Here is a 21,743-nt window from a genome sequence, read left to right on the forward strand (position 1 = left end):
CGTCTGCCCGAGGCAATTCACCGAAATGCACCGGTATTTTGGAAATAAATAAACCCGAAAAACATCCGCCGATTTTTTACATAAATAAACACCGGAAAGTATACGGCCTACTTATATTCTGCCATAGCTAACTAGCCGCATTTACGCTGAGGCCATTATTGATCCAAACATTACGACTACTAAAAGTGGGTTATTGTTTGGTGTTTAAAAATAAATAACAAATCAAGTCAAAAACAGGGGGTGGGTTACCTCTCGGAGGTGGGTCATCTTTCAGGATATTACGGTAGACCAATTGTTTGGGAGAAGATATCCATTGAGGATGACTGTCAAAAGGCATTAGAGCACTTATTGTCACCAGGGGTGCGCAAATATTCGAGTTTCGAATGGAAATCAAATAGTGATTGCCCGAATACTTTTATTCGACTTTTGGATTCCCAGTATTCGAGTGTTTGAATTATTCGATACATTACATATAAATCACTACAGTTGGCAAAAATTCAGGTTGATCAGTAATGATGTTCATATGGTTAAGTTATTTAACAAAATATCTGTAGACCATTGCAGAAAAGTGCTTCTGGTCTGTGCCATTTTCAGCGTTTGTGCGTGTGGCACATACTACCTTCCAAAGCGGTGAACATGAGCGTGCTGGGCTGTGACTCTCGCAAACAATGAAATGTATAGAATGGAATGAACTGCATTCTTGTAGGCCAGGTGGCAGGTTACTGTTTATGAAGATTGTGCTAAAATGACAATTAAAAGAACTCCACAACCACCCAGCCAAATATCAAGATGCAATGAATGGCATATAAAATACACCAAAGACACTATTTACCTTCAAATAAAGAATATTTCCTTGAAGATACAATAGTGCGTAAAGTACAGAAATGCATCATAAAAGTTTTAATTCAATATAAGTTAACAAAAGTTGCTCAAAGAAGAATTTGTACCCATACTTCTTTTTTACTGACTGTCAGAATTGATTGAAGCGCGTTCAAACACACATTAATGAGTGCACATGGGAAGGAGGTAACTTTATATAAGATTTTTTAAAATTAAGTTTTAGTTCTGCACAGTTTACAACAGCTGTAAATTTACATGCCTCCCCTCAATGACATTAATATTCTTGTGGTTTTAAAAACCTTTCAGTCCCGTATAACATTTCCCTGTAATATAATAGAATAATGAAGTTTTCGCCTCCTCTTCTGCCAGAGAATATTGCACGCCAACCATTTGACAAACCAGGCAACGGCTCTATTGGATATTAATGGAGCTCCAACACCTGCTTCATAAACCTCTGTAATACCAGACACGAATAGCGATGCGTCGAAAGCCATATCTAAACAGAGACTTGAACTGTGTTTAGGTGTTTCACTTCTTGTGTTCAACAGATCGGCCACGTGAGTTGGACTACGAGAGTAGCCCAAGCTAAATTCAATGTCCAAAACAAACGTAATGTTTATAAAAAAAAAAAAATGTGACTGCGCCAAATGTTGACAGTAGTAGTGCAAGAATGTGCACTATTTTTCTCAATATTATTTGTGCTCCTCTTTGGACGGATGTCGTAGTAGTCACAGCCGGCTTGAGTCAGCGCTTGCCGCTCTTGAAGCAGGTTCCAGCTGCAGACGAATACTCAACTCGCAGCACACGGCTATAAATTATTCCAAGCATAAATGAGCATGTTTAAGTGACACTAAATCTCTCGGCACACAGCTTGCGCGAAAGCACCTTGATGTGGCTGGTCTCCATTGCTGCCGGGGAGAGCATTTTTGTTTTTCTCCCACGAAAACAAGGGTATAAAAGAAGCTTTTTCTCGGCGCTGTTTCTGATATCTATAGTGGAGCACAGATTGCTACCCATTGCAAAGGAACTTTCAATCTTGAAGCTGCGAAAAAATAATCTCGATCGCTGGCGCCTGGAAAGCCACTTTGCAACTGCCCAGGTCACTCGTCCGTCTGCCCTCCAGTGACGTACGTGGGTAGGGAAAAGTAGGGAATTTTCATTGCTGCCAGTAGTTGCCTCCTGGAACCCTCGCAGCCAGCGTAACTTAAAGATTCAATAACTTCAAGGGAAAAATTTATTTTCATAAAAAATGTTGGCTATCAGTTGAGCAGTGGTTATTGATGCAGTCTGCCAATTTCCAGCCAAATCAAAGGCTATCAATAAAAAATTCGGCGGAGTTTCCCATTAATGCTATATGTGCGCTGCAACTAGGGATGTCGCAAACCAGTTGAGATTCGAGTTCGACCAGGTTCGACTTTTGGAACTTTTATTGGAAACGTCGAGAAAGTTTGACTAAGGTTCGACTGTTATTCCCATGCGCGACAGGCTGGCTCAGTTGGCTTTGGATGGGATGGTGATGACCAAATGCAATCAAGTCTAACATTCTACTTTTAGTGTGAGCAGAACTATTTGGTTGTTTCGGTAATATAGCAAGAATAAATTATATTATTAACTTTTAGGTTATTATAAATATGTTCCGTTGATTGAAACTTCGGATAAAATAAAATAAGCTATTCCGCGAAAACATTTTCTCTAAGTCTTACCACACTGCCCACAAAGTCGAACCTTGTAGAACCAGGTTTAAAGTTCGAAAATTCGCCGCACCAGTCGAACCTCGAGGTTCATGGTAAAAATCCGGCTCTATGAAAGTTTGTGACACCCCTAGTTGCAACATATCTGTAAGAGAAGCTCCGCCTCCAAACCCCGGAGAAAAATGACGTCACTATATAAATGCACAATTTGTCTAGCGTCACAGAATCGGACAGTGAGAAACGTGCGCTTCTATAACCACGTGCATTTCCTTGGAAATAGCAAACACGACGTAAGTGTAACAGCGCACAACAACGGAGACTAGGGAAAGGAACGAACAACACAGGCCATATCTTGGGTTGCAACAAGCTATTGTGACGAAAAGGTGCGAATGGTTCTTCCAGCACCCAGTGGGAACTTTCTGAGGGTTGTTTACAAACGCTGCCAAACAACAAAGTAGCAATGTTTATTTCCATTTATATTATATAAAATGCAATGATTCCCGAGTAGCGGGGGGGGGGTAACATATATGCTTAGGTATCAAACTAAGTAATGCAATTAGATGTAGTGAACAAGTAGTAGCGGTCCGGTTAATTATAACCGGACCGCAAGCGTGACTTCAATGCAGGACATTTTACTTCTACCCAGCCTTGCACATCGCCGCAGAATTACTAGCATTTGTCTTTTTCACAAAATATTCCACCACAACCCGGTTTTCAGAAATCAGCTATTCACCCCACCATCATTCCTTTCAGCTCGTCCAGATCACCAACACAAAGTAGGTGTTCCAGCTTGCCGCTAAAATAAATATTTTAACTCATTTATTCCGAGAGTCACAAAAGAATGGAATCAGTTACCTTCATCACTTGCATCAATTGTTCATTGTGATCTGTTTCATACAAGTGTTAGTAATCATGTTTTCCCCATTCTCTAAGTTTTGTTCTACTGTTGTTCCATGTTGTTTCTTTTGTTTATTTCTACCACTCTTCTCTGTAATGCTCCTGGCCCTGAGGGTAAAATAAATAAATAAATAAATAAATAAAAAAGTGTTGGAGCTACATACGTGTGCAACTTTTGACCAATTAGAAGTACTAAGACATTTTTGAGTTTTTGTTATTGCGAATGCCCCGTTATTGGATATCTGGGACTAATTTAAACTGTTTATTATAAAACGGCTGTCTAGCATTTCAATAAAACAAATTACTGGAGAAACCTAAAAAAAAAAAGGTTTTTAGGAGTGTGTAATTGGTAACCGAAACCGTAAACATAAAAATTGTAAAACATTGAAATGAAACCGATATCAACAGAAAACGGTAACCATAACCGTAACTGAAACATTATATTTTTCAGTTTGAGCCCCTGGTTTTTGCAAACGCTGTGTATGAAAGTGTAAAAGTGATTACACTTTTCTTTTTTGTGGAGGGTCATAATCTTTTTTTTTTAGTTTTAGAGCGCAGTTTTTAGGTGCTTGTTTCTGTGTTTTGCGGCATCAATGTAACTGCGATAAATTTAGCGGGAAAATTGATGTCACATGACCTCAACACCAATTCAGTTTCCCTGCTAAATTTAGCGGCTAAAAATGACGTCACATGACTTGGTGTCACGTCACCTATAAACAAAATCAGTTTCTCCGCTAGATTTAGAAGGACAATTGACGTCACGTGACCTCAACAGCAACTCAATTCCCCACTAAATTTAGCAGGGAACTGAATTGCTGTTGAGGTCAAGTGACATCAATTTTTCAGCTAAATTTAGTGGGGAAACTGCGGGAGGAGGGGAGGGCATGGAGAGGGAGGATGGGAAGGTACGGAGGAGGAAGAAAGAAGGAGGAGGGGTAGGAGGGGAATACCCTTCCCTCTTCCTCCTCAAGAGCTGCGCCCTAATTTCGCGTTAGAGAGATTTGTAAACGTCTTTCATTTTTCTCCGTGTAATGTTGCGTATTGTCTGCTCGAGTCAGTGGTGAAGGAATTTTTCCGAGGGGGGCAGAATTTTTTCGAGGGGGGCTGAGGTGGGTGGGGAGTCCATGACTTGGGGTGCTGGGGAGGAGAGCAGGCGGAGGAGGAAGGGGGTGGTTGAAGCCCCATAAGCCCCTTCCCTGGCTACGCCACTGGCTTCAGTCTGTCTTTTTTTTTCTTTTGTAGTGTTTGAGTCGCCGTTGTCTTGGTTGCTCAGGGCTCGTACTATTTGATCCGAGTAGTGCCGGCATGGCAGCGCAGAGGCGGTGAGCAATGTTTGTAGCAGGGTATCGGAACAGGACGAAAAAAAACAAAAGAACAATATTTTAGGCGGAAGGGAAACATAGTCGAAACATAATTTAATATTTTGTACCAGAATAAAGCCGAAAATATTTTCTTAGGAGATTTCGGCTGAAGAGAAAAGTTCAAGTATTCCAGTATCTCCTGGTCCCCAGAGGAAGCAGAAGATTCATTGGAAGTGTTCCTCAAGAAGAAAAGAAGCTGAGGTTGGTGCGCCCACATTTAACAAATGAGCTAGGCCCATTGGACATGGCTCAAAATGCTGGATAAGGAGCTACGGCTCAAAATGCTGGATAAGGAGCCACGTACGCCCTCGAAGAACCATGAATGTGTTGAAATTTTGGGAAAAACGAATGGAGCACCAGTCAAAACTGTACACTTTCGCGTAATTATACCCTTGGTATATTGTCCACACAGGTCAGCGTGAAGCGGACATTCTCGGCGCTCAAGTTTATTTTATTAGAACAGGGGTCTCGCGTCTCCCTGAGTACACTTGAGGATCTGTTGCTTCTGAGATCGTGCTAAGTGCCTCGGGCCATTCTTCCTCGCACTGCCTTTTACCCCGATTTTTGCATTTTCTAAACAGCACGCTTTCTAGAACTTGTTCTAATTCAGCTGCGATATCCTCTTAAGGATGCTCCCGACAAAAACCTCTAAATCACGCATGTTGTCATTTTGAATTCAAGCATCTTACGTCACCTGCAGTCAGCTCAGTGCACAATAATCCTATTTCGTTTGTTACGTCTATAATATGAAAAATTCTTATCAAAATACAAATAATGGCGATAACTGAACCGATTTCTTCCGCTAACTCTTCGCTCCCGGGAGAAGTCGCCGTTTAATCGAGACTTCAATTGCACGTCAGAAGATCCCCAGGTGATCGAAATTGAACCTCAGTCCTCTGCTTCGGTGTACCAGACGCCTGTTCTTAGTTTTGCACGTAAAACCCCCAACTTTGACTTCTAACATTGCTTTTATTCTGGCTAGCCTTTCTTCATTCCGTGTGCCCTGCTGAAAAATAAGCCCATTACTTTTTTTCTTTTTTTTTTTTTATGATGTTAGCATTTTATTTTTTAGTCTTGTTAACACTGGGAAATATTTTTTTGGTAGTTGTATTTAATTTGACAATTGACTTTTTGGCCACTATTCAACACTATTCGATTCTACTTTGATCCAAGTTGAAGTTACAATATTCCCATAGTTGTCAATATTATAGGGCAGCTTTTTTCTTTTTGAATAGTGCTTTGAAAACAAGCACCGAAGAAAGCTTTCAACAAGAATGTTATCTTCTTTTGCACGTTGCGACAAGCACAATCAGTGACCGAGAGCAAAACACTTAATTACAATCATCAGTACTTGGCCCGTGCCACTACAAACTCATTTCAGTTGTAAGCAGCAGGCAATAAAACAAACCTAGGTTCTGGTTTTCTGTATTTGTCTGTGACACGATAATGGCAGAGGGCAACAACAGATAATGGCAAGTGTCTCGGTATGAAAAATAAAATATGTGGTTGCTCCTGTTTGGTCGCTGCACCAAGCCTAGTACAGATCATACACTTGGAGCTACGCAAAGTGTACTATGACTCATGTTCACAGTAATATAACTTGTACGGTTTTGACGAAAATATTGAGAAAAAAAAACATTTATATTGAGCACACCAGTGTCTATGCCACTGCTAGACTGCCACGTGTACACTTAATATATATACAGCGTATCCCTCCCCCCACCCCACCAAAAAAAAGAAAGAATTCTAGTATCTTTGTTTATTGCAAAACTAAACTATGCATTGCCAAACGCTCATTCTCCGCCCAAATGTATTTGTAGCTGTTCAGACCAGATGCCAAAGTTTCAGAACAAACTGTTATCTCATTAAAAAGTTATAAGTGACTTTCTGAAAACTCCAATGGGAAAAGGGGATTGTTTTTTCCGTTTTCAGGAAACTGATGCCATTAAGACAAATCATTTTTCAATGATCAACGACAAACTAAATTTGAATTCAAAGTTATGCGATCGACCCTGAACCTCAAAACGATCGGGCCGATTAAATCACAGCGGAACAGCCCAAACTTACAAAAGTCAAATAGACACCTCTAGGCAATCCTTTTTTGTGAAGACCACTGAGACTCGGAATTTGCTGCCGAATCAGATTGTGAATATGGAAACAATGTCCTTCTTCGAGCATTCCATCGCTGCACCGTTAAATGAACAAAAACGCAAACCGCTTCTTTTTATCTGATACAGCAAAGTGGTGAGTTCGGTGAGTTGGCGAGAATCAAGATACATATAATGATAGATTGTTTTCAATTTGTTTCGCCGTGTTTTTTGTTGCTGCGTGCTTTTTTTCTTTTTTTTTTTTAGAAAATTAATATGTAGTGTTGTTTCTGCTTTTCAATTTTTACGAGCCCTGTCTGTAGAAGACAGCATTTTTCTTGCATTCTGGCACATTTTTTGGTCACTCGGGCTCCCCTGTAATGGCCCTCACGAAAAGGGCTAACAGCATTTTCAAATAAATAAATTCAGATCCATGCATGTGAAAGCTCAGTCGGCCACCATTTTTTCACTAAAAATTTCAGAAAACCACTTTTCTTTTTAAGCGATAATGGTTCGTTCTGGGACGGTGTCTGGTTCGGACCGCTGACGCTACATTTGGGCGGAGAATGATCGTTCAACAATGCATAGTTTATATTCGCAATAAAAAAAATTAAAAGAACATTGAATTTTTTTGGGGAGGGAAGGGGAAAGGGGCGGGGGGGGACACTGTAACACAGCTTGCACTGATGTAACTAGGTCAGAAATGATTGGGTAAAGGGCGCGCGAAGGGGTAGCTTCCGCTGCGTAAACCCAACACCTCCTAGACAGGAAAGCCCAAGTGCTTTTGTGCATCAATAATAAAGGAAGGCCAGAGACTGCACACGGCATCAGCGTTCGGCTAGCAATGTTTCGACACGAGTACCAGCCGAACGTTGACGCACAATCTGTGGTCTACGGTATAGCCTTCTTTAGTGATGCAGGAAAGCAGGCTTTCTCGCCAAGAAAGTATTAATGAATGAACGCTTCTGGCCACCAGAAAGAGAATTGGGGACTGGCGTCACGCAAAAAATATACATGTTTATTTTGCTGATTTTTGTTTTTGTTTCAATGTGGCAAAGGAAGCCTATGCAAAAAGTTATAAACAAGATAGAGAAAGAAATTCGTTGAAACCCCCATTTAAATTTGCCTAAAAAAATAAATAATTTAAATTTTTGTCACATTCCCACTGTTGCTGGTGTTAGACACATACGATATAAAAGAACACCATTTTTAAGGCTGTACACAAAAAACAAAACAAAAAAAGAAAACATGATTGTCACTACTTTTTTAGGTACTCTGTGGTACTCACCGCGATCGGCGCCGGCACTCGAACCGTGTTCGTCTTGAGGATTGCCGTCAACGCCGCGAACTCGCCGTCGAACATTTGCCTCGCCTTAAAACAAACCGACAAGAATATTACTTCGCGCGGAAGATTATATACCGAATGACGAGTAAATAACCGAGCCTTTGCTGCTCTCTCACCCTATCCTTGGAGTTGCGCTTGATGAAAACGTAACCGGAGTCCGTCTCGAAACATTCGCCCTGGTTGATGCAGCCGCTGCCTCCGCGGCCCGTCGCCCGCAGCTTGGTCGTTCCGAGCGCCTCTTTGAGCAGCGCGTCCATGACCGCGCCGACGAAACCGAGCACGAGTCCAAAACCGAGCGCGAATCTTCAGTCCGGACTCCGCGCGGGAACCTCTCCCCCGAACACCTGCAGACAAAACAACAAACGCATTCCCAGTTCCATATCGGACACTCTGATGATAATCAAACAGAAGTTAGATAACAAAGCGTTTTGAGAGCGAGTTCACGCCAAGCCGCTGTTGACATCAGGGAGGCCGTTTAAAAAAAGAAACTCCAAACCAAATGAAAACAAAGCGCAAAAACAATGGTTTCGTGTTACCTTGAATGCAGACTGCTGCGACCTCGAAAGGGACCCCCACGTCGATACGTGGTTGACGGCGGCCGGGACGCTTAGGAGGCTTGGCGGCTAGCCGACGTTCGACGATTCGCTTCGAAAAAGTGCCTCGAAGATAGCGCGATCGGGTGTAGCCGCTAATTTGATTACAGCAGCGGCACAGCTGCAAAACCAGAACCAGTGCGACCCGCGGCTGGCAGCGTCCATGTTCAGATTCCGCAGGTGGTGATCAGACTGCCGCAAATGCGACGAGTTTGGATATCAGATAACCGAAAAAATAAAACACAGAGAGGATAAAACACAAACGAGTACACTATGTACTCGTCTGTGTTTCAATCTCTTTAGGTTTTATTTTTTTTTTGTTATCTTGTAAACTTTACCAACACGCTTGTTAGGAATATAACCCGCACTAGCGGTTTAGCGTTTAGCCGCGGCGCCGCAGTGCTATCGACGTTAGTTTCAAAGATGGCGTACTCGAATGTGTTGGGTCATTCTCAATTCAATATGAACGCATTTAATTGCCCCGATTTGAGCGATGTTGTTCCAGACTTTTTAAAAGCGGAGCACAGTACTGGAGTAAGTATGTCTTTGTGCCTCATACGAAGTGCCGCTTTGTAACAAAAGCGACGGGAGACAGAAGTGTATGCTTGTCGATTGCGTCGTTTCATCGTCATGCCGCTGCCTTTATGGCGAGTTTTCCCCATTACTCTTTCTGTCCACTCCGTCTGGGGAGTAGATGCCTAATCTAAGGAATTCTTTCATTTCCAGACGTCTACCATAGCCGTGGAGTTTGACGGCGGTGTTGTACTGGGTGCTGACTCACGTACGACTACCGGGTACGTTGTTCAACCTGCATTCTTCGCAGTCAGTATTAATATTGAGTATAGCTACACGCACGAGCTCGACGCGGAGAGCTTTTGCCATTTTGGTCACCCTTTTCGGACGGCGCGTGTATCACAGGGGAGCGTGCTTCGCGGTGACAGTCTGCGGCTGCTCATTACAAAACTATTAACCCACTTGCCCCCCCCCCACACACACACACACACACACACAAACCGCTTCGCGGCATCCAGCCGGCAACCTTTCCGCTTTCCCCCATTGCACCTCCGGAAAGAGAGTCCCATACCAATTTATTCAGCGACGTTTCGTCGACAACATTCGCTTTTTTCAGTGTAAATTGTAAAGAAAAGAAATGTAAATATCTTCAAATGCTCACTCTCAAAAAAATATTTAAGAAGAAAAAAGAAAAAGTAGGCCAACCTTGTGGATTGAATCGGGGTCTGCTGCATAAGAAGCAGGCACCTTACCACTAAGCTACGCTACCGCTTCGGAAACTCGTAACCATTGGTTTTATACAAGTTTTGCGTCCTGCATACACATGGCTTGCATTGACGTCACATCAGCTGCCATTTCTCCGTACCATGCTCCTGTTTTCGTACCTTCCTCAGCGTACATTTGGCACCATTGAATTTGTCCTCTCAACAGGGCTTGCCGAAAAAAAAAACCGATTCAGTGGTCCGAAATGTATGTCTCACAAGGTACAGAAACAGGTGCATGGTATGGAGCAATGGCAGGCGGCTGGTACGGGTGCCATATGACGTCACGTGCAAGGCATGTATAGCCTTTCCGGTCGAAGTGCATGAGCTTGTGTGTATAGCTTTACTCATTAAGATGTCTGTTTCCAACAAGCGCTTGGTTTGATCAATGTATGTCTGATAACATTGCTAGTGTTCGTAAAAAAAAAGAATTAAGAAAGCTAGACTAAATTCATGGTTTTATTAAATGTTTCGGATTCAGCTCGGTCAAAAAGGCAGCTTTTGAAGGAGTCTCTTTCATACATTACTACAAAAAACATAACTTAAACGTGATTTGTTTTTGTCCTTCCCCAAATGGGGTGTGATATCCTTGAGAGGTGATTTTGCATCAGTTTCAGAACAGAAAGCTTGAAAAACAATGCTCTTTTATTTGACGTTTTTAAACTTTTTTTTTAGTTTACCCGGTTGTTCTGATTTTTTACGCCATTATTAATTACTCACCCAGTAGTGTGTGTATATGAAGCTAGTAAATATAAATAGTTCCACTTTCCCCAGTGGATGAGGCTTACGGTTTCTCCCGAGATGGCAATGTGTCGATAGAGGATTGCTTCAAGTACTGCATTACTGCAGAACAGTCCCACGCAAAAGCTCACCATCACCACAGTCCATTCTTAAAGGGGTGGTGCAACGATTTCTGGCCTTTGACCAATTAGCTGTGGGAATTAATTTGCACAATCCGTAACACAAAGATTAGAAAATCTTTTTTTTTTGCACGGGCTAGTTTTTATTTTATAAAATGAAACAACTTGAAAGTAAAGTACCCCGTTTTTAGAGTGACTTCACTGAGGGACCACCTGGGTTCCGTCTTCAGAGCCCCCAGCCACTCCCTCCACTATAGTCCATTTTGCGAGGATTAGCATCGCCGAAGGTCGCAGCGAGCGATCGAGACAAGAGGCGGTTCGCCACGGGGCCGACAGCGAGTGTAGCAGCAGAGGGGGACTGGTTTTGTTGACTTCCGTGTACCGCCACCGACGCGACAGCATAGTTCCCATAACTGCCACACGCGGCTGCAGATTGCAGATAATTAGTTTGTTCTCTTCTGATTACACAGCAAAATGGCAATTTTTGGGGGGAAGGTGGCAAATTTTTTTTCTCACTTCTGCCTAGATGAACGATATACAAAATACAAGCTGCGAATTCTTTTGACGTTGTTGTCGTTGCACTGCCCCTTTAAGACTAGCTCACACACTAACAACTGCTTACGACCGTGTGCCTTAAAGGCCCCTAAAATCTCTTAAAACTGAGAACATATTGACGGCATCTATTGGGTAGCTGTGGAACACTTTCAGAGTCCGTATATTGTTGTTTTCTTTTTGTTTGCGCGTCATTTTTTGTTTTTTTGTTGGGAAAACTTTTGACAATGTTATGAACAATCTTTTCTATGTTCAGTCAATCTTGCAAGTACTGCAAAACTTTCGCTCTAGAGGAATGCAGTTCCAGGTTGGGCTCACAATGGCAGTGGCATGTTCATGAAAGAAGAGCTCGGTCCTAAGGAAATGCCTGTGTGCAAAGGAGCCTTTAGTGCAGTCCCCATTTTACTGGATGTACGAAGCAAGCAGTTTGTGCGTGGTGTGCAACCCGGTTGCATGAACCGTCCCTCTGCTCCTTGTTCAGGGCTTACGTGGCCAACCGGGTCTCGGACAAGCTGACCCGCGTGACGGACCGCATCTACTGCTGCCGGGCGGGGTCTTCGGCCGACACCCAGGCCATCACCGACATCGTGGCTTACCACCTTGGCTTCTACGAGTGAGTGCCTCGCAGTCCTCTGCTCTGCGTCGTCCTCAAGAGGGGGTTAGGGGGCCCTTCGTCTTGCCGGCGCTCGAGTGTGCTGCATTACCGCAGTGCCCGAAACGCTTCTCCATGGCCGGCGACGATGCAATGCTTCTGTTGCGTTGTCGGGCCGAAATTGAGGGATTGTTTTTTTAACACTGTAAACAGGCTGTTTGCGGCCACCTTCCAGGCGCTGTAACATTATTTGTGCTCGAGGTCCTTCATTTATTTTTTTACAGTTGAACTGTAAATGAACACATGCAAAGGAAAAAAACATTTCTTTTAAACAGCCTAGATGGAGAAAGAATGTTATAAAACAAATTTACAAAGAAGGAAAAAAAATTTTAGAGCAATATTTACGGCGCAAAACGAATGTGTAGTTGGTGCCCGCGGGAGCTGTTGCTGGTCACGTGGTAGACCTATCCGCCGCCGCACGCTGAGCGTCGTGTGCCGCTGCTTCAATGGCGTTTCTCCAAGTCGCCGCCGCCGCTTAAGTTTGTGTGCTCCGGGACGCCGCCGTCTATCACGTCTGCTTGCGCTTTTTCAGGAGCTTCCTTTGGGCTCAGAAAAGTTGCTTGTTAATCTTTGTTTTTTGTTGCACTTCGAACGAAGATGAATAAGTAACTTTTCAAGACCATAGGAAGCTTCTGAAAGAGTGCAAGTACCACGTGATAAATAGCGGCCACTTTTCCGCGGCATCCGCAGGCGCCAACTACAAATTTGTATAGCGCCGTAAATATAGCTCTAAAAATTTTTCTTTTTCATTGTAAATTTGTTTTATGACTTCCTTTTCCCAACCTGGCTGTTCAAAAAAAATTTATTTTTCCTTTGCATGTGTCCTTTAAGGGTTAGTTTCCCCAGTTTCGTGTCCGGTACCAAACAAATGTCGACAGAAAACTACTCAAAACTCTGGACAGGTACCGCTATTTATAAGCGACGGCGGCAACCAGAAACCAGTCTGGTTGCCGCCGTCGCTCATAGATGGCGGCGACCTTTCCAGCTATCATAGAAGAATGGATAGTTGGGCGAGTTGGTGAGAATTTTAGAGCAATATTTACGGCGCAAAACGAATGTGTAGTTGGTGCCCGCGGGAGCTGTTGCTGGTCTAGTGGTAGACCTATCCGCCGCCGCACGCTGAGCGTCGTGTGCCGCTGCTTCAATGGCGTTTCTCCAAGTCGCCGCCGCCGCTTAAGTTTGTGTGCTCCGGGACGCCGCCGTCTATCACGTCTGCTTGCGCTTTTTCAGGAGCTTCCTTTGGGCTCAGAAAAGTTGCTTGTTAATCTTTGTTTTTTGTTGCACTTCGAACGAAGATGAATAAGTAACTTTTCAAGACCATAGGAAGCTTCTGAAAGAGTGCAAGTACCACGTGATAAATAGCGGCCACTTTTCCGCGGCATCCGCAGGCGCCAACTACAAATTTGTATAGCGCCGTAAATATAGCTCTAAAAATTTTTCTTTTTCATTGTAAATTTGTTTTATGACTTCCTTTTCCCAACCTGGCTGTTCAAAAAAAATTCATTTTTCCTTTGCATGTGTCCTTTAAGGGTTAGTTTCCCCAGTTTCGTGTCCGGTACCAAACAAATGTCGACAGAAAACTACTCAAAACTCTGGACAGGTACCGCTATTTATAAGCGACGGCGGCAACCAGAAACCAGTCTGGTTGCCGCCGTCGCTCATAGATGGCGGCGACCTTTCCAGCTATCATAGAAGAATGGATAGTTGGGCGAGTTGGTGAGAATTTATCGTAGGAAACAGTGCGCAAAACGGACGAGGACAAAGAAGAAACACACGGGACAAGCAAACAGCTTCGCTGGTCTTCCTTCTTCACCAGAGTGGAAAGGCTGAAAGTTCTTTTTTTTTGTTTTATTTGCTTCCTCGTTTGCACGTCTCGGGTAAAGGTGCCTCTCCTCGCTTCAAGTGCTCCCATTGTGGGCCGAAACAGGCGTGCAGATAAACTGGGCTTGCCGGCGACTGAAAAGCTGTAAAGGCTCGCCAGTAGCAGGCAGGTGTGCTTTGCACGAACGACACCCCGCTCAGGAGCGACGTGTCAGACGCATTCCCAAGTCGGACATTTCACTCGTCGTCGAGATTTTTAATTTCTTTGCCGAGTACAACCGTCGTCTTTCCAGGATGGAGCTCGGCGAGCCACCACAGGTGGAGACGGCGGCCAGCGTGTTCCGAGAGCTGTGCTACAACTACCGCGACCAGCTCCTGGCGGGGATCATCTGCGCAGGCTGGGACCGCAAGAAGGGCGGACAGGTCCGTCCCGTCTCTCGCGTCTTCCACGCGCCTGGCCGACCGCTTATGTTCTGCGGTCGTGGGGGACAGTAAACGGAAACAGTCTTTGTTTGCCACGAAAATGAACCCTGCGCCGCCAATTGCTCGGGCTCTTTCGGATCGTTACAACTGGGACGAGATGACAAAGATTCAAACCTTACCGTTAAAATGCTGCATGCAAAAAACTGATTTTGTCTATGAGGTTGGCTAGGGCTGTTGTTGGGTGGCAGAAACACGGACGGAATACCCCGGTTTTTCGCCGTACCTTCCGGGTGCCGCCGTAGCCGACGACGAGCAGACGTAAGTGCAGAAGCAAATGGCGTCTGCCTCCATTCTCATGGCTGCGCAGTACCGCTCTACGTCGACGGTGGCGCTACCCGAGCAACACGGCGGGAAAGCGGGGTTACTCCGTCTGCTTCTGCCATCCGACTACAACCTCCAGTAGGTGAAAACAGTTTTACACCTACCATGGGCTCGATGTGCTCACATCTGATCCCGGCCGCCAGCGCCGCATTCTGGCACGGTTGGAGCTCTTCGAGAGTGCAGTTTATTCTTGTGGCACAAATACTTCCTTGAATGGCAGCTCATGAGAAGCTATGTCAGCAGATTCCCTGGTGTTGTGCAGGTGTACGTGATCCCGCTGGGTGGCATGATGCTTAGGCAGCCCGTGGCCATGGGTGGCTCCGGCAGCACCTACGTGTATGGCTACGTAGACGCCCACTTTAAGAAGGGCATGACTAAAGAAGAGTGCCTGGAGTTCGTCACTAACAGTGAGTGCATCCGTCTTCTCACTAAAGCCCTTTTTCCGAGCTGTGGAGGTTGAATGCCTCGAGTGGGTTCTTTGCGCTGTTGGCGGATTTTGGGGACGCTAAAGCACCAACGTCGTCTTTTTTCTTTCTTTTTATTGCTTACATATTTTTTGGTTTGCGACGAGACATTTGGATGTGGTGTTTCGGTTCGAAGCCTCCAAGGTCTGCTGAGTTTTTATGTTACACAAAAATCAAGGTATTAATGCGAAAGCATTAACTGTCCCATGGAGCGAAGCCGGCATTGTCTGTAGCCATCTGCAGCAGAAAAACGGCACGTAAATTTTCATTGGCTGCGACGCGTCATGTAGCTCCCTAGCAACGGCGTCATCGTTGCTAAGGACCCAGCCCAACTGCTGGCGGCGCAGCGGGAAGGGGACGTGGGTATGCGTGGGCCTGACGTTAGGCATAACGTCACGCCTATGGTTACGTTTTCAGGCCTAACGTCATCAACCAGTATGTGCAGCTGTTTGACGTGAGGGGGGGACGCCGGCATGCACTGGCCTGACATTAGGCCTAATGTTACGCTCCGAGGTCAAACGTCGTCAACCGGTACCCGCAGTTACGGCGATGATGATGATGAGAGGACACGTAATTTTGGCACGCGTCGCGCCGAGTTTCAAACTCCCGCCACTGCCTCACCCAGCAGCGCAGCAGTCACCAGCGAACCAGGGCAGTCTACACGGCACACCGCTCGGCTTCCTGCCGGCGCTGCGGCCGCTTCTGCTCCTTTTGGCACTGAGAATGCTTTCCCATTTACAACTCTTAAGAAGTGCTTGGCTGTCCTTGGAATTTTTTTTACTTGTATCTGTTTTGGTGCATTTGGTTAAATAAGCTAGATCTTTGTAATGATTTAAATTCATTCATTACAAAGGTAGCATTACCTTTGTAATGAGTAGCTGGCATAGTCTCAACATTGTAAGGCACTGAAGGACTTCTGTCTTTCTACTCTTGACCACTTCACTGTTAACTTCTGTGGCCAAACCTCTTCATGGTGAGGACCGATGTATGTATTGAAGATGTGGGTGTAGTGAAGTAGAGTTGAAGTGCACTGTAATGGTAGTCTCATTTTTGCACACTGGTGACAATACCCGTACTGAAGGACTTCTTCTGTTTTTCTACGCTTGACCGCTTCACTGTTCTGTAGCCAAACCTCTTCACGGTAAGGACCGATGTATGTATAGAACATGTGGATAAAGAGAAGCAAAGTTGAAGTGCTCTCTAATGGTAGTTTGTTGTGCTTGCGCACTGGTGACAATACCTGTTACTGCGTAGACACCAGCATGCATGCACCGCACTGTGGTGGGTTTTGAGTAGACTACCTTTCCCAGGAGTACCATTTGTAGTATAGGGAATGGAATTGTCTTTACTTGACTGACTGCCTATTATGTTTCGCTAGCTTTTATTTCCACAATGGTTTTTCCAAAACTGTTTCGCAACACTATTTTATGACACAAGCTATATATTTGTTCTCCTCCGGGGAGATCATTTGTCTCAGGTATGGTAACTTTTGTTGGTCTTTTTATTACCGAAACAACTGACCTTCCCCTTCTACGACATACTTGTAATGCAAAATGCACTCCATCTGCTTATCAGCAAAAATACTTTGAGCACGGCCGGGTAAATGTAGATATCGTGCAAGAGGTCAAGCAAGATAGCATGAGGTAGCTTGAGCAAGTGGGGTTGCTCGTAGCCCTGGGCTTTCTGAAATCCCGCTTCACTTTTGGCAGTTCTGGACAAATAGTCTGTTATCGAAGCATGCATTGCGCTGACGTCGTGCAACTCGTCGCGGCTACTGCCTTTCTCGGTAGATCCGCTTAGCGATCTGAAGTGGTGGGTGCGTGATGGCGGTTGTTTGTAGTCTACGTTACATTTTTGCTGAATCATTGTGTTAACTCCCGCAGCGCTGGGTCTGGCCATGTACCGGGACGGATCGAGCGGCGGGGTGATCCGGCTGGCTGTGATCACGAAGGACGGCGTGGAGCGCAAGGTGCTCACGGGAGATGAGATACCAAAGTTCTACCAGGATTGAAGGCCACCTCACGAGAGCACCACCGAGCCTATAAATAAACTTGAGGTCTTTGCCTGCCTTTCCGAGTGCCGGTTGTATCCTCATGGTGCCGACGCAGGCCACTTAACACTCATCCCAGGTCGATTCGGGAGAAACGTTATAACCACGGTTATTCTCAACGGAAACGTTGCTGCTTTATGGCAGTTTGTTTGTGTTTATTAGCGTTGAATGTTCATATTTGACTGCTATGGCACCAGGGACAAAACACGTTCCAGCACATTGGCAATGCTTTTAGGGTCGAAACTTAACTGATTTGGTGTGTACCTTTGCATAGAGACTGAAACAGTGACGCAGAGAAGAGAATGATGTGGACGAAACAAATGCTGTCCGTTTAAACTTTGTCCTTTCTCTTTTTTGATGCTGCTTATTTTATATTTGAAGGTTATCTTTTAGCTGGGCAATATAAGTTTCCTACAATGATATTGGGACAAAATTGTTAGTTCGGTGTACTTTTATTTTTTTAAACTCTCGGTGGTCTTCTGGAAGCTTTTTTACCTGTGCATTTTCTTAGGAACCAGCAGTTCCACAAAGTGTTCCCAAGCGCTTGTCAATTGTAAAAATAGCTATTAAGCCAATGAACAGACTGCAATGACAATTTCTGCAAAAATGTCTTTAGGTGACGCATTTGTCAGACTCGTAGGTGTAGGTTTCTGGTCAAAAAAAGTTTAAGGAAAGATAAACTTTTTATAAAGTGAGAGTAAAGCAAACAAAGTACCTGGTTGGCACTGCCCTTCACAAATGGTACCTCATGCACTCTGCTAACCTGCTTTTTGGCGTTTGTGTCTACAAAAAAAACTTTGAAGTTTTAATTCTATGGGGTACCATGTGCAAGCAGCAGTGTCAGCCAAACAGTTTGTTTCTCTCCCTGTGCATACAAATAGCAGTGTATTGACCACCAAAACGGCGCCCAGAAAGAAGACAACAAGGTCGCACGCACAAAGACGACACGCGCACATTACGCGAGGCATGGCATGAGAGAACGATCAGCGGCATCGGTCAACGGCACACACCTCCGCCAGCCGATGCCATCGCAACTACTACAAGAACATTCCCAGATGGCAAGGAAGCTATAGTAGAGTTGTAAATATTGTAAATAAATTACGAAGGGCTAGCCCCTTCAGCAGGTCTTTTAGCATTTTTTTCCATAAACAAATATTCGTATGATAAGTGCACTGCCTAAAAACACCATTGTGAAAAGTTTCACTGCACTTTTCATTGGCTTATTTATAATACTGCCGAGGAACATTGTACCAGCCAAGTTGGGACATATTGCCGACGGAGCAATTGGAAAAGAATGCCATTTGGTACACAAACTTTTATTGAATTCAACAACAGGAAGCAGACGACTTTTATGAGCAGAAGCCCTTTGGCATGACAACAACATTCTTCCTGCAATGAAAAGAAATGCAAAGTTAGTGGACATTGGAGCACACATTGCTGCAGCGAAATAAGCGAGTGTTGAGATCTGGTTATGCCCTCAAAGTTCTTGCAGTGGCATCCACTGAAATTTGTTTGCCATAAGGCTATTTGGCAGCATTTAAGCTATGCTTCACTTTTAATTTTTTTTTTTAATTATGTATTGTAGATGGAGTCTACTTTGACCTGAGCCTTATTTTTAAAAGGAAGGCTTGGTGTTCTTTTTGTGTCCTGTCTAAATTCTTATTACAAATTATAATGAGTAATATGCTTCAGGATTAAAAGGAAACTGAAGTGGTTTGTATTTGAGGGAAAATCACCTAAATCATCGCCATATGACCTGCAGGATCACAAATATTGAGATTATTTTTCGATTAGGTGCGCAGAGGCTGCAGAAAATCATGTTCAAAGTGCCGCCTTCCCGGAGCGTGACATCATACCCAGAGTTTTCCAAATCTCCGCTCTCGCACATCTCAAGCACCCATCAAATAACGAGAGTGCATGTGCACTCTTGTTATTTTCAAAAAGGTCCGAAAAAGAAGTCATGACTGGTGTCAGTACAGGTGAATATACCTGGCAAGCTGCCAGGTATATTCACCTGCACAGGTATTGCACGCACTGCTCACACGAGCGACATGCGCTTGGCGGCCGAAAGATCTGGGTATGACGTAACGACTAATTGGAGGGTTTTTGTGTTTTCTCTCGTTTAATAGTTCCATCTTGGGGAATAAGAACCTGATATTCAGATTCATGGGATGAAAATACTCTAGAATTTACATTTGACTAGTTTTTTTCAAGAACTTCTCTAGCTCCACTTTAAAGAGAAACCATCACTTTCAAGTAATGAGCTAGCAGATGTTGGCATCTGCTCCAAAAGCGTCAGTGGCTGCTCCAAGCCAATATTTTGCCTGCTACAAAACCTGCCACAAAAGGTCAAATGCCACTTCCATCACTGTAATTGGTAGTTGCCGCAAAAAAGCGTCGCAAAACCAAAAAGTACAAATTCAGGGAATGCATGCACAAATCTGTAGAATATCAATAAGATGGTCACATCCGTTTGTGCTTCACACTTAATTGTTAGAACCATACGACTGGTTTTCTACATTTCCTGAATAAAAGGTTAAAAAGCGCGAACAAACGACGACGATGAAGGAACACGGACGACAGGACAGGCGGCTGTCCTGTCGTCCGCGTTTCTTCATTGTCTTCGTTTGTTCACACTTTTTAACCTTTTATTCAGTATGGACCAACTAGCCCAAACCCAAGTTTTAATACATTTGCTGCTTTGCAAGGTAACATTTTCCACTACCCAGCACAACCTCATCGTATCCACAGATGTGCGCTCCGTTAGAACGTTACCAAAAACCGGTAAGCATGAGCTAGTGTCATTTCTAAGGTCCTAGCACACCATGGCACCGGCATACAAACCTACTCGCAGTGCTACTAAGCCCATGCTCGCTGGATTTGTAGGCTGCCGGTTGGAATGCAGACAAAGAGAACTCTTCATCGCAAACGTTAAAGCTGCAGTCATTGTTCCTACATAATTCAAAAGTGAAGCCTCGATATAAGCGTGGTTGCGAGGCTCGACACTGATTGGTTAACGAGTGGGAGAGGAGGAGTGAGGTGTTCAACGTAATATCAGTTGATCGGGAGGCTGTAACCATAGGAGGAGCTCGACTACCTGTGCGCACTGAGGCAGAGGAGCTCGAGAGCATAGAAGGCCCTTGAAGATTGCAAGTTTATCAGCCTGATTAGCGGTAGTATCGCTTCATTCTAGGAACAACTATGAAGTGTACACATGGTAGGCGTTAAACTATTTGATGAAGAGCGTCGGTGACTTAGGTGTTTGTCGTCTGGAAACTCGGAGTGTCGCTAAATGTTAGTGATGCAAGAACGTTCCATGTATGCAACACAGTTGCCTAGCAATTAGCCATAGACTGTGGCTTAACACAGTTGCCTAGCAATTAGCCGTACCCTCCCAACACCTTTATGAAATGGGGCAAGGCAGAGGAATGTATCTGTAACAACTCTAGACCGTGTCGAATTGACGCAAAGGTTTTGGTTTAGAGCCCTCGGGCATCTACTACGTGTTGCCGAAGCTAAGGAGAGAGAAGTCCGCGCCTGGCGTACCCGCAGTTGGCCTCCTGCATGCGGCAGTGGTTGAGGTACCGCTGACCGTCCGAGCCGCACACGGGGTCCAGGATGGGCAGGCACCGCTTGGGGCACTTGGATGCCGACACGCAGCGCCCCAGAGGCACCAGGCTCGTGCTGCGCCTGCAGGAGGAGTGTCGAGTTTAGGGTCAGCAAGCCTAATCATAATTGTGTTGTGTGTATGTTTATTCAGCCAGAAGTTAGTCAGCCCTAATGGGCATCTGGTGTCTCAGCTGTAGGTGAGAGATTTAGCCAGTGCAGTACAACTGCTAGCTTGGGGTCTTTAACGTGCACCATGCAATAGTGGTACACGACCGCACACCGGTATGATGCTCATCCAGATCAAAACGGGCAGGGGTAGGTATTGAACCCAGAATCCCCGGGTTCTGCAGCGCGAACTTTCACTCTACGTGCTTCGAGCTTGTGTGTGCTAGCCCACTCGGGCACCGATCCTCCTAATCAGTGAACCTTGGGATTGCCTGCCTGCCCTTGAGACTGACTGAGAAGGCACACCTCGGTGCATCTTATGTGCCTTCCTGGGCAAGTGTAACTGAGCTCGTGGACCTGCCTGTTGCAGGTTCACAACCATCTGATACTGTTGGTGAACAGTGCTAATCACACTTGTCTCTAACACGGCAGCGCGCAGCTTTTTCCGGCGAGTACTCGACTGGAGGCATTCGCGGCAGCTAATTTAGGACGTGGGGCAACATGGAGCAAACCGCTCGAGGAGTGTCCTGCCTGCTCTAACGGGGACATTGAACGCAGGACACTGCTATCACTCCTAGCTAACATCATAAAGCCCTTTCAATAGAAAACAAAAATAAAGCCCGAGGGATTATTAATAAAAATAATAGTAATAGACTTTATTCAGACAAATGCCTAGGA

General features: G+C 44.8%; 3 protein-coding genes across 4 annotated transcripts in view; 1 reads left to right on the forward strand and 2 right to left on the reverse strand.

Annotated features, from left to right (window-relative positions):
• The window catches only part of LOC8051595 (ketosamine-3-kinase), a 24,550-nt gene extending 15,326 nt beyond the window's left edge, over positions 1–9,224 (reverse strand). Inside the window, exons 1-3 of the mRNA XM_002435665.5 lie at positions 8,758–9,224; positions 8,338–8,565; positions 8,165–8,248 (exon numbers count right to left, since the gene is read on the reverse strand). Coding sequence (XP_002435710.3) covers positions 8,165–8,248; positions 8,338–8,478 — 225 coding nt within the window. The 5' untranslated portion in view covers positions 8,479–8,565; positions 8,758–9,224. The remainder of the gene's footprint in view (positions 1–8,164; positions 8,249–8,337; positions 8,566–8,757) is intronic.
• On the forward strand, positions 9,208–17,310 carry LOC8051594 (proteasome subunit beta type-6). The gene is made up of 6 exons (XM_029975469.4): positions 9,208–9,348; positions 9,541–9,608; positions 11,982–12,113; positions 14,267–14,396; positions 15,040–15,184; positions 17,125–17,310. Exons 1-6 carry the CDS (start codon positions 9,238–9,240, stop codon positions 17,250–17,252), a joined length of 714 nt encoding a protein of 237 aa, XP_029831329.2. The 5' UTR covers positions 9,208–9,237; the 3' UTR covers positions 17,253–17,310.
• Positions 17,311–18,591: 1,281 nt separating this feature from the next.
• Positions 18,592–21,743, reverse strand: part of LOC8051601 (extracellular protease inhibitor 10) — a 46,509-nt gene continuing 43,357 nt past the window's right edge. For both annotated transcript variants that reach the window (XM_029975470.4, XM_029975471.4), the window contains exons 7-8: positions 20,838–20,981; positions 18,592–18,680 (exon numbers count right to left, since the gene is read on the reverse strand). In XM_029975470.4, coding sequence (XP_029831330.2) covers positions 18,641–18,680; positions 20,838–20,981 — 184 coding nt within the window. In that variant the 3' untranslated portion in view covers positions 18,592–18,640. The remainder of the gene's footprint in view (positions 18,681–20,837; positions 20,982–21,743) is intronic.

Source organism: Ixodes scapularis, unplaced genomic scaffold (genome assembly GCF_016920785.2).
Source record: "Ixodes scapularis isolate PalLabHiFi unplaced genomic scaffold, ASM1692078v2 PGA_scaffold1__304_contigs__length_218370807, whole genome shotgun sequence".
Taxonomy (NCBI): domain Eukaryota; kingdom Metazoa; phylum Arthropoda; class Arachnida; order Ixodida; family Ixodidae; genus Ixodes; species Ixodes scapularis.